Below are 13,045 nucleotides of genomic sequence, written 5' to 3' on the forward strand. Positions count from 1 at the left end.
GGGCTTTGGTGTTATGTTATTTGTTGGTAATCCAGCCTTTTCTTGGAGGGCCTCCCAGATGTCAGTGTTTGTAGTTTAGTTAGGAAGCTATGACAGTAGTTTGGGCAAGGGATAATAATGGCTTAGATTCGAGTAGTAGCATTGAAGAAAAGTAGATGAATACATTCAAAGATGTGTGTTTGTGTGTAGTGCCCTGGCTGGTGTAGCTCAGTGGATTGAGCGTGGGCCCGTGAACCAGAGGATTGTGGTTTGATTCCCAGTCAGGGTACATTCCTAGGTTGCAGGCCAGTTCTTAGCAAGGGATGTGCAAGAGGCAACCATACACTGATATTTCTAACCCTCTCTCCTTCCCTTCCGCTCTAAAGATAAATACATTTTATAGAGAGAGAGAGATGTGTGTGTAGTATGCTTACAGCATCAGAAGTAATCATAAAGGTAATCTTGTGGCAGAGTAGATGACTACATGTACATTTTTATTGGAGGCATCTTGAAATAGAAAAAGCCAAATTTAGCTAGCTCGCCCATGCCCTTTCCTTTCCTATCTTCTTTCCCCACTTCTTTCCCCACAGGCGTGCATCTCCTAAACTCTCATGAGACTTGCAACCAGGGGAGCAGTGGGCAGCGGCATCCTGTCCTGGGCTAACCCCCTGAACCTGTCTCCTTTTCTCTGACTTCTCAGTGAGCTAAAAACAGCCCCACCTCAGCTGCTCTTTCCTATAACATTTAAAGAGCCAAACCAGCCCCACTTAGGCTGTCTCCTCTTGCTTCTCTCCTAAGCCCTTCCTTGTTTCACTGACACCAGCTTTAATAAATGTACTCTCAAAATTAAAAAAAAAAAAAAACAGAAAAGAAAGAGTCTGGACTTAGAGACAGTAAAACCTGATCTGAATATTTCTTTTCCCCCAACTAGGTGTGTCAATTCAGTTATTTCAAGTTTGTTCCATCCTACTCACCTCAGAGGGTTATTTAGGGACTAAAGTAGATGATACATATAAAATGATTAAAAAAAACTCTGACATTTTATTTATTGGGTTTTTACTATGTCAGGCATTCTGAGTATGTACAGGTGTTCATTTTTGTGCTCTTTATAAAAACTAAATGAGAAAATAGACCCTATTTTACAGATTATAAAAGTGAGGCTCTGGCAGGTTACAGTGTAAGTGCTGGAACCTGGGTTTGGATCTAGAATGTTTAAGTTCACAATGCTTGTGTACTTAACCAGTATGCTGCTTATTCTTAGTGTTAGTGATTGAATAGGCTCAGAAGTATTTGTGCCAATATTTTGGGTTTTTTTCCTTTATCTGTACATAATTCTACATAGTGCTTTTTTCATTGTCCTTCTTAAAAGGAAAGTTAATGTATAATGAAATACTTCCATGTCATTTTCAGAGTTTTAAGTATGCTAAATAAAGGTTTCTGTTCAAAGCAAAATTGTCTCTCAAAATGTGAAGTTAAAAACTTAGATTGCCAGGTTTTTTCCTCCTCCAAAAACTACTTGGTAAATTTCTTTATTTTATTTTATTTATTTTTAGAGAGAGGGGAAGGGCGGGAGAAAGGGAGAGAAAGAAATGTTGATTGGTTGCCTCTTGCACGCCCCCCACTGGGGACCCGGTCTGCAACCCAGGCATGTGCCCTGACTGGGAATTGAACCAGCGACCTCCCTGTTTGCAGGCCGGCACTCAATCCACTGAGCCACACCAGGCAGGGCTAAATTTGTTTTATTATGTGTGCTGACAGTTGGAATTCGAATTCCATCGTAAACTACTTACTCAGCTTCTCTGTGCATACTGTTTTTGCTGTGGTTTCTTCAGAGGCACAGGTTGTGTTTTTGTCTTGTGCATATTTACTTCTAGAGCAAATAAGTGCAGGAATGGAATTCACCTGTATACGTTTTTTTTGGAAAATGCCAGCCCTGTCAAATTTTATGGAAAATTTTGGTGTAACATTGTTTTTGTATTGACTAGTACCTTTAGAAATGTGGCATTATAGTGGTCATTGTAATACGAGAATTAGTATCATTTATACAGGAATAAAATATATATGGGCTTGTGATTGCTAACTTTTTGAGAGAGAAACAGAATGTGTGTGTGTTCTGTATTTCTTTCTGATGTCATGAACTTACTCAGCTTATGTGTACATGTTTATCAGCCAACTTTTGAGGGCTTGTTTTGGTGTATAACACTTTGATGGATGAGCCCTTCAACTGTTGCCTGCAATGGCATCTTGGCATTTGCTCTGCTTCCTGGATGAATCATCAACAGCAGCATGTCCTGGGAATTGATACTACTGTATTTAGTTTTGCTTAGGGCTTCTGTTCTTAGCATCTCTGTTTGCTGAGGGAAGAACAAAACTTTCTCTGAAGAAAGGTGTTATTTCAGGCCTGGTCCTTCTTGGATCCCTGGTTTACCTATAATAGAATATGTAAACTTTATTTTCCTTTATTCCCCATGCTGCGTCCCTTGCCTCTGAGCTCCTAGTCGTTAGAAGCTCGAAGTTCTAGGGCTTGATGGGTTGGGATTTGTATCTTATTTCCTGCACTGAATATAGTAGCTACAACATATTAGTGGTTTAGTAAAGTTGCTTGAGTGACTGATTGATAACTGACTGACTGAATGAAAATGAATGCATCACAGAAAGATCAAGGCTCAAAAACCCAATCAAGGTTATGCAGCTAGGAGGTGGTAGATCTGTATCTTAAATTAGATCTTCTGGCATCAAATTACCTTTTTTTTCTAGTCATGTACAGCAACTACTTGATCATCTAAAAGAATGAAACAAACAAGACAGTTCACCATGCTGATTTTTTAGATGAGAAATGAATGCTTGTAATTGTAACGTAAACAATATTATATGGAGTTAGTTGGCTTATGCTCTTGCAAATGAAACCAATTATACACCAATTAGTTGTCTCTGGTCTCCGTGTTGGAGGCAGTCTCCACAGCTCTGGATTGAGTTTTAGGTAAGAGTAAGGTTGTCAGAGGAAAATCCAGACCCCCCATAAAAGGAACAGGGTGAATAGTCAAAGGTAGGAGGAGAAGCAGAGGGGAGTAGTTCTGAGGAAGCTAAGGAAAAACCAGTTAGAACACTTAACTGCATTGACTATATTAAAGGTTTTTCGTAGAGTGAGGACTGAATAAAGGTTTTTGGACTTAACAATTAAGAAGGTCAATGTTCTTTGCAAGAGCTGTTGAAGTGAAAGCCAGATGGTAATGGATTAGGGAGGAAATGAGCATTGGGAGTGCACAGAATGATGATAGATGTATATATTTTTTCTCTTAGGATGTTTGTCACTGAAGGAAAGAGGGAGGGATGGAAATAGGTCGAAAAGTACTAAGAAAAGTTTTTTATTTTAGCTAGGGGGCAGGTTTTTTCTTTTTTTAAGTATGGTGTGAATAGAGTGTATGTGTGGGCACACAGAAGTCAGTGGAGAAAAAGGAGAGCTGTTATTTAAAGGAAAAGGGATCCTTTGGGAGGCAGGATCTTCTGTACAGTTGTCTGGCATTTAGGAGCAAAGACTATAAGTTAGGCTGGATGCCATCATGATAAATTTAGAGATGCAGGGGGAGATAAGTTGGAGGAATTTTTGCTTGAAAACCTGTTTTCCTCTGTGGAGTAGGAAAAGAGTTTCATGGTTGGGAGTGGGGAATAGGAGAACAGTGGAGCCAAAACACCTGCCATGGTGGTGACTGGTTTTGATGGCCCTGCTGGGATGGGAGGCTGAATTCATCTTGGCTCCAGTCTGCATGGGTCTGGATGTGTGTTCCTCCCGCTAGCAGGACATAGTAGGCTCGTCTCTAATTGGGCTTCATAGGGTAGATGGGGCGGAGGGTGTGGGAACCAGAAATGGAGGGAAAGTGTCCTGCAAGGTTTTCACTTAGCGGTCAGGCTACGTTGGCTAGAAAGTAACCAGGTGGCAGCGGGTGGAGGGCCCACAGAAGAGACGTAATGCAGGCAAGGGAGTGAGAAAGATAAAAGCCAGGAGGTTGTGACCGGGAAGGAAAATGTAGAAGTACAGTGTTTTCCGGTAGAAGCAGTTCTAGATCAGGTCAGGGAAGAACTGATGTAGTTACTGGACCCTTCAACTCTGGATATTATTACTACTTCCTGTCTTATAGTTGAGGTGTTTAGTTGGTCTTATCCATCTTGTATTATATATAGTAGGATTTAGATTAGAGGAGGTAATATTGGGGGTATGGAGCTGGCTCGTAGGTCTTCTTCACTGGGGATTGTTTGAACCCTTGCAAATAGTAATCAGATCAGGGTGAGAGTGGGTCTGGAAGGCTGTATAGACAGTGTGAACTAAAGGGAGGCTCTTGATCTAGAATCAGCAACTTCAAGAAAATCTTCCTTGTTTTCTTGTTCCCAGATAAGGGGGGCTTTCTGCAAGGATTAACATTCTTGTTTGAGAGGCATTTGTGGAGTGTAGTGAGCCATCCAAGGAAAACTGGATTTTGATTAAAAGTGGAAAAATCAACTTGAAAAGTGACTGAAGGTGTACAGGTTTTTAATGATCATGTTGGGCTTCCACTAAGCAATAGAGTGGAACTTGTTAGAAGCGGGATTGTAGCATTTTCAGTTATCCGCTTTTATACAATATATTTTTCTATTTCCTTACCATATATTTTATTTTTGCTTTAACTTTAAAATAATTTTAGACTTATAAAAAAGTGTGGGGAAAATAGTAAAGAATTCATATATAGTATTCACTCAGTTTCCTTAAATGTTGACATTTTATCACATTTGCTTTGTGATTCATTCTCTTTCCCCCACATACACTATATACATATGTAGTATATATACATGCATACATACTACATATATACTAAAATTTTTTTACCCTCACTTGAGGATATGTTTTTATTAATTTTAGAGAGGGAGTGGGGTGCAGAGACGAACACATACACATCGATGTCAGAGAGAAACATTAGTTGGTTGCCTCCTGCATGAGTCCCGACCCAGTATTGAACTCATAACTTAGGAATGTGCCCTGACGAGGAATCAGACCCTGGAGCCTGCAGCTGAGCCGGCTGAGCCACCTGGCCAAGGTCACACTTGATTTTTTTCTGAAACGTCTGAAAGTAAGTGGCAGACATGTTATCCCTTTACGTCTAAATATTTCAGTGTATGTTTTCTAAAAACAAAGACATTTTCTCAAAGTACAGTGCAGTTATCAAAGTAAATAACACGGACCATTGTAAACTAGAAACATATTTCGTCACTTTTTCTACTTATGCCTTTTATAGTAAAGAACCCTCCCTTTTAAGAGCAGAATCCAGTTCATAACTAGATACTGTACTAGATACTGCTTAATTATCATCTCTCTTAATATCTTTGGTTTTTTTTTTTTAAGATTTTATTTATTTTTAAAGAAAGCTGAGATGGGAGATCACATACCAGCTGGGAGAAGGAAGGTCCTGGCTCAGTCTCAAAGTGTCTGCTGATATTTGAAACAGGTCAGAATTCCCAGTGTTCTCTTGTCACCCCTGTAATTCCAGTTTAAAAAACAAGCATCGTTGCCCTGTTGTCAACATCAGTAGACTCGTCACCCTGGATTGCGTGTCACAGTGACTCATTAATCCTCTGACAATCGTGCCTCAGTATCCTCTGCTTTTCATCAGTTCATCTAGTTACGGTGCAAGCTGAAAGAGGAACACATGCCACCCTTTGAACTGTAGCCTGTCCTAAAAGTCTGCGACACATGTCCTTAGCATGAGGTAGGATCAACTCTTGACCAGTAGTGTAGGACTGCTTAGCTTTAGCGACATGGTTAACTAAGAATGGTGCTCTCTGTGCAGACGCATTTGGTGAAATGGCGGCCTTCAATAATTGCTTCTGTTCTTTATGTTCACGTTTGTTTGTTTGTTTTTTTAAAGTCCAAAGGCTTCTTTTTTATTGCAGGGTGCTTGGTTACCATGCGGTGAAGGAGTTTCATGGCTTTGATGGATAGCTGGTTGCCACATATTATAAATAGCATGCTTGGAGAATGTGAATCACCTGTTGCAATGATCCTGTAATTTAAGTAGAATTCTTAGTATTTTCTTTTAAGTACACCTTTCTTTTTGTGGCAGTCTTAGATTCTTCTGGTATCTCATCATTGGGTCTTTCCCCTTTGCAGAGAAGCTCTTCAGTGACATTTGTTTTTTACTCCTTTTGGCTGGCTAGGGTTGTCATGTGGGCTCACCAAAACAGTGACTGAGACAAGTGTGCAGGCAGAAGTGATAAGTAAAATAACGGGCAGGACACGTGCGGACTGAAATAAGTGTCAGATTCTGAGTTAAAGTCTGCCACCAGATGCAGCAGTACAGTTTAAGTGTATCAACTCACTTGCCACAATAAAGCCTGTCACCAGATGAGGCTTAATTGTCACTTGCCACTCACCGTATGAGTCTGTAAGCGATTGATTTACTAGGGTCTCTGTTCAGTTGAACCTCCCTGCTAATGATGATCTGCATTTGCAGCCGCTCCCCAGTGCCAGCATCACCGCCTCAGCCCCGCCTCAGATCATCAGCATTATTCTCATAAGGATCACGCACCCTAGGTCCCTCGCCTTGCAGTTCAGGCGGGTTCGAGGGTGAACTGCAAAGCGAACAGTAGGGTTCTCGCTCCTATGAGAATCTAATGTTGCCATTGATCTGATGGGAGGGAGGCGGAGCTCAGGCAGTAATGGGAGCCATGGGGAGCTCCTGGAAATACAGGTGAAGCTTTGCTTGCCTTCCCCACTCACCTCCTGCTGTGTGGCCCCAGTCCATGCGCAGGGGTTGGGGACTCCTGCTTTTGAGAATGAGAGGGGTGGAGAGAACGTTAAATTGAGGGGGCCCTGCAGCAGTATGTGTGAAGTGGGACTGTCCGGGGATACACAGGTGTGTGGTCCTCCTAGTTATACACTAGCCTTGCTAGATAATCGTCCAAGGTCTTCCTAAAGTATTGTTGTCCTACCCACACATACTAGCGTTCTAATTACGACAAAGTTCTAATTTAAAAATTAAAGAAGTTCTTTTGTTGAGCTTAAACAGATCTCTTTGCAAATATAACTTCCCAGTTATGTCCTTTGGTATTAAATAGAGTCAGAAAGTAAAGGGATTAGTCAGAGACCATATATGAAGGTCTGTCCAGAAAAATCCAGCCATTGTTAATGTAACGAGAATGGTTTGCATGACATCGATATAACCTGGCAGCCAAGGAGAGTAGATTGGAATGCACATGTGTGAACAGTGACAACTTCAATGTACTAGTCAGTGGGGGTGGTAGATGCTGTTGAGTGAGCATGTGTACTGTGTGGCTGTCACATTCAAGATGACTGAGTGAGCAGAGCAACAAATATGCATCAAATTTTGCATTAAGTTTGAATATTCCTCCATGGGAACTATTCGGATAATTCCAAAGGCTGCAGCTATCTATGGACAACTAGTGATTGGCCACTCCATCATGAAACATGCCCGCTCATGCATTATGTCTCCTACAGAGTTTTTTGATGAAACATCAAATCACCGAGGTGACTCAGCCCCCCTGCAGCCTAGATTTGGTGCCCTGTGACTTCTGGCTTTTCCCAAAATTAAAATCACCTTTGAAAGGGAAGTGATTTCTGACTATTAATGAGACTCAGGAAAATACAACAGGGCAACTGATGGTGATTGGGAGAAGTATGTGAGGTCCCAAGGAGCCTACTTTGAAGGGAACTGACGCATTGAAAGACAGTGAAACTTAACCATTTGTGATATAGCACAGATGGACTTGGAGGGAATTATGTTCAGTGAAATGTCAGCCAGAGAAGGACAAGTACCATATGATTTCACTTATATGTGGAACCTAAAGAACAATATAAACGCACAAACAAAACAGAAACAGACTCATAGATACGGAGAACATACTAATGCTTGCCAGAGGGGTGGGGTGGAGGTTGGGGCTAGGCAAAAAAGGTGAAGGGATGGAGAAGTACAGATTGGTAGTTTTAAAACAGTCACGGGATGTGAAGTACTGCATAGGGAGTATAGTCACTAATATTGTAATTTCTGTGTATGGTACCGGGGGGTACTAGAAATATTGGGGGAAATATTTGTAAGGTGATTGTCTAACCACAATGCTGTATACCTGACATTAATACAAAATAATACCGAATGAAGAGAATAAATACACTTTTGAGTGAATGAAAAAGTGAATATGGAAGGTCTGTGCTATAGTGCTGGAGACTGTTGACTTAGTTACTGGGTTTTACTGTTGGCATGTATCAAATGTTCACTATCAATTATAATTTTGTAAAAATGAAACTGAAGGTTTAGGTAGAGCAGTTGAAATAAATTGGTATGTTCTACTAGTTCCAGACCTTTGTTTCAGAGATCTTCTGCAAAAGTACCTGTAATTACTTTAGTTATTTGAATAAATCATGACAGGCTTTAAAAATGAGCAGGTCCTTCTGGGGAGCACATTCATGTATTAAGGACGTTAACGTGTGAGGAACTAGAAGAGAGCTGTTTGGTGATACAGGACTTTTCTCTTTAGCATAATTCATCTGCATTTGCAGCATTAATGGTAGTTTGGAAAAGCGCTTTACTCTTTTTGACACCTTTACTGTTACTTGTTTTAGTTGCTACTGCTTAGTGTCTATCTGTACGCTACTTTTATTTGCCTTTTCTTGCTCATCTAACATTTTCCTTCTAAAAGTATCACTATAGATGACTAAATCAGGACTTCTCCTGGGTCCCTTGTAGTGGGAAGCATGGGAGCCGCTTTGTGACACCAGGGCTGAGCACTGCCCGGTCAGGAGCCAGGGCATCTCGTGCCTACTTGGTATGGTGGTTGTATCATTAGGGTTTGACTTTGTGTAATAGACAGTGATTGATGTATGGTAGGCAGTATTTACTTGGGACTGACTTAATCAGAATCTATTGTAATTATGACTATTTTTTTCTTTATAAATTCTTAACAATTTGAACTTCACTTTGTAAAGAAACTAAAAATTCTAAAGTTCTTAGTGACTGATTAGGTCTCTCTAAAATTTTTTGTTCATCTTTTTAAATGCTGTTTTACTTTCTTTACAGCTAAAACATGATCCTTTGTCCGAAACAATCTTTAAAAATGAGTGTAAACTTTAAAAAAGTAGAACCACATGAATATTTCTTGTATCCTTGTCTCTTAGCTTCACAATGAAGAGGATAATTCAGAGTCACCTGCTGTGGAGCAGCCGTCGGCCTCGGCCCCGACGCCACAGACCGTGCGGACCGTCCCTGCGGCTCCGGTGCCCGAAACAGACTCCTCTCCGCCGCCCTACAGTAGCATCACCGTGGAAGTCCCGACGACTTCAGGTACTGGGTTTATTCTGAAACGGCCAGCAGGAGTTTTAGTAGTGCAGGCTTCTGCTCCTTTGTTTTTTACCAGCATGGTTTTGTGCACATGCACACATACATATATACGTGTGTGTATTTACTTACATAGTCACAAAATAAGGTGTTCTTGGTGGGTGTGAGAATGTGGTATAGGGTGCGAATGTGATATATCCCATACACATGGTAGTAATTCTTGGACACGAGGCAGTGATTCCTGCTTGCTACTTGCTCATCCTTCAGTCATTCCAAAGAGCTACCCTCATCTATTTCTCTAAAACACACTACTTTAATCACTATAGTGTTTTAATTCTGATCTTGTACACTATTTTAAATAACCTCTAAATGTTTTATTTGTTTATTATGAAATATTGTAAAAATCAGTTATTGGAAAACATTTTAATGTAAAAACTTCCATCACAGTGTATCATCTTTCTGATCTCTTGCTCTGGGGTGTCATCTTCCTCTCTCACACTCATGCTAGCTTTCTCTGGTCATCGTTTTTGCTTGTCCAGATTTCATCTGCCACATGGGATGTGTCAGAGACCCAGTATTTTTTACACCACATTTGTTTGGGTCTTCGTGTAATTAGTGAAGATGATCTTCACGTAGGTATTCTCACTAATTAAATTAATAAAGGCTCACTCCTGTTTGTGTATAATATTACTTGATTAATGTGCTTATTCAGCACCCAGTTTGATGCAGTTTTTATATTGATTTATATCAATTTTATTTGGCCATAAGATTTAACAGCTAGATTGGTGCTTTCTAAAATTTATTATGGGCTAACCCTTCTTCATTATTTTACAAGTTTCCAGTGTATATAGTACAGTGAATTTACTATCCTAGATTTTTTTAAAAATCTATTAAATCTTGATGTATATGAATGATGGAAGACACTAAAAGTGAAATCGTAGTCTCTTTGTTGTGACTACCATTGCTACGCTGTGTACCAAAACACCTCAGAGTTCCTGGAGTAAAATGACAATCATTTACTATTATTAATGCTCATGTTCTGAGGGTAGACTGGGCTCTATGCAGTTTTCTCTCAGGGTCCCATGTGATTTTCATCTGATGGCGCCCGGGTCTGGAGGTGTCCTGCAGGCTTTCCCATTCACGTGATTGACAGTTGACTGGGGCTTCGCCTCGGGCCCCCGATGAGGCTTCTCCCCTCACCTCTACCGGCCTTGTGTGCCTGGGCTTCCTCGCTGGGTAGAGTCTGGGCTCCAAGAACAAGCATTATGAGAGACAGCCCGATGGAAGCTAAATCACCTTTTATGACATTGCCTCAAGAGTCACAGTGTCACATTTGCCACATTTGGCTTGTTGGACATGAGTCCCTAAATTTATTCCTTATTCAAGACCCTTGAGAAATGTCTCCTCCTGTGTATGGAGGCGTTTCAGATGATAGGCTAATGTTTAAATGCACCACACCTGCCTGGGGCCTGTGCCTCCAGCACCAGAATTGTCCTCGATGGTCTTCCTCGTTTCAGTGAGTGTCTCCAGCAGGTCGGAAACCTTGGAGTTATTTTTTTTGGACCTTATCATAAAGTTGGACTTTTTCTCCTTCATTTTTGATGTAATGAAGTATGTTATTAATAGATTTCTTTTTTAATCCACCTCTGTATTCCTGGAGTAAATTCTTTTTGTCTTCATATTCTAGTCTCTTTTGGATATAGATTCATTAATGTTTTATTTAATGTTTTTGCAGCTTTGTTAGTGGGATCTGTAACTTTATGTACCATATGTATGATTTTTCTTTTAATATTATGGAAGCAACATAAAATGAATTCAGAAGGGTCTCATTTTTCTATTATCTGAAAATTTAGCATGACATTTGTAGTGTTAAATAAATTCTTACTGTAAAACAAGTTAAGCCTAGTACCTAGATGTTCAGTTATTCTTAGAATCTTCCCCGATTACTGCGTTATTTTCTACAACTGTGCTAACAGGCCATTTATAACTATAATGGAGTACAAGAACTGAGTATTTCTAGAATTTTGTATCTTTGTTTAGTGAAAACTGCTGGTGTAGATTTTTTTAGGGTCTGAGTCATTCTTTATTTATTTATTTAGGTATTTTTTCCATTACCATTTATTCCTCTTGTACCCACCCTCTTCTGCCTCTGACCCCTCCTTTCACTCCTTCCCCCCACAATCACCACACTGTTGTCCACGCCCGTGAGTCCTTTTCTTTTTTCCTTTTTTAAAGATTTATTTTTAGAGAGAGGGGAATGGAGGGAGAAAGAGAGGGAGAGAAACACCACTTTGGGGTTGCTTCCTGTGCACCCTCTACCAGGGGCCTGGCCCACCACCCAGGCATGTCTCTGAGTGGGAATCGAACCGGCAACCCTTTGGTTATCAGGCTGGCACTCAATCCACTGAGCCACAGCAGCCAGGGCTCTTTTTCTTTTTTGCTTGACCCACCACTGCCGACCCACCTCTAGAGCTGTGAGCCTGGTCTCTATCCATGCATCTCCTTATTTTGCTTGTTCATTCACTTTGTTCATTAGATTCCACATATGAGTGAAGTGATGTGGTATTCGTCTCTCTCTGGCTGACTTATTCCACTTAGCCTAATGCAGTGTGGGTTATGATTTCAGCACAAGGATCTTGGTAGCTGACTGACCCTCAGACCTCTCCCCAGAGCCACCAGGCCCAGACTCTCATGTGTCTCTAGTCCACTCTGCCCTCCCTTAACTGAAGCCCAGGGTAAATAGATGCAAGTGAAATTTTGTGTGTTGGTCCTTCATGGTGGTGTCTGATTCTCTAGTCATCTTTCCCTGGTGGACAGAAGCCCTGCTGCTTTCACAGCCGGATGTTATGTGGGCACCTTTCCTGGTTCTGGTGCTCCAGGCTGGGGAACCTGGGTTGGCATTTAGATCCCACACTCCTCAGGGGGAACCCCTGTGGCTGCTGAAATATCTCCCCGTAACTAACTGTCCCCGTGGGAGCCCAGCCAGCCCTCCCATACCTCCGCACTTCCTCCCAGTCTGAATGTGACATGGCTTCTTCCATAAGTTTCGTGGTTAGATGGCTTCTTTCAAGCTAGTCTTAAACTGGTTATTCAGGATGATTTTTTTCTGTAATTTGTTTGTAATTCTGGTTTGGTCTTAAGGAAGAGGTTAGTGTAGCTTCAGCCTACTTCACTGCCATCATGGATCCCCTCCTCGCTGTTACATCATACGCACGGGAGTGCAGTTTTCTGAGGGGATTATTCCCTTCTCATACATCTCAGAGCACTGTCAGTAACAGGTGACGTTTGTACAGTGCTTCGTAGTACACAGAGTCCTCTAGAATACCCGCGTGCTTCGTCCCATTATGGAAAGTAACAGCCTTGCTGAGTCAGTTGTATTGATTAGGAAGCGGATCCTCTTGGTGTTGAACTGATTTGTTGAGATGACATAATCTCGGAGGAGGAGGTGGGGCTGGAGCTCCCCAGCCTTTAAATCCCCTGGTTGAAAACCACCACCTTAAAAGAGGAAAAATAAGTAAAATTAACAAGTGAAAATGTGAGCTGTTGCAGTTTAATGTTTCTTCCCACCTTTCATTTATTTCTGGTGGGAATATTTTTTCTATCTTTGATGTTAAGACTTTTCAAAAACTTACATATCTGTTGTTAATATAAAAGCACTAATATCCTTATAATGGGTCTTCATTCCTGTTTCAGAAGTCATTTTACTATTACTGCCTTAAAATTCATAACTATTACTTTCACCTAAATTTTGC

General features: G+C 41.0%; 1 protein-coding gene across 1 annotated transcript in view; it reads left to right on the forward strand.

Annotated features, from left to right (window-relative positions):
- NDFIP2 (Nedd4 family interacting protein 2) overlaps window positions 1-13,045 on the forward strand; it is a 51,080-nt gene that overhangs the window by 13,603 nt on the left and 24,432 nt on the right. The window contains exon 2 of the mRNA XM_037145172.2: window positions 9,134-9,299. Coding sequence (XP_037001067.2) covers window positions 9,134-9,299 — 166 coding nt within the window. The remainder of the gene's footprint in view (window positions 1-9,133; window positions 9,300-13,045) is intronic.

The sequence above is a fragment of the Artibeus jamaicensis genome, unplaced genomic scaffold (assembly GCF_021234435.1).
Source record: "Artibeus jamaicensis isolate MK-2021 breed Jamaican fruit bat unplaced genomic scaffold, CSHL_Jam_final contig_415, whole genome shotgun sequence".
Lineage (NCBI taxonomy): Eukaryota > Metazoa > Chordata > Mammalia > Chiroptera > Phyllostomidae > Artibeus > Artibeus jamaicensis.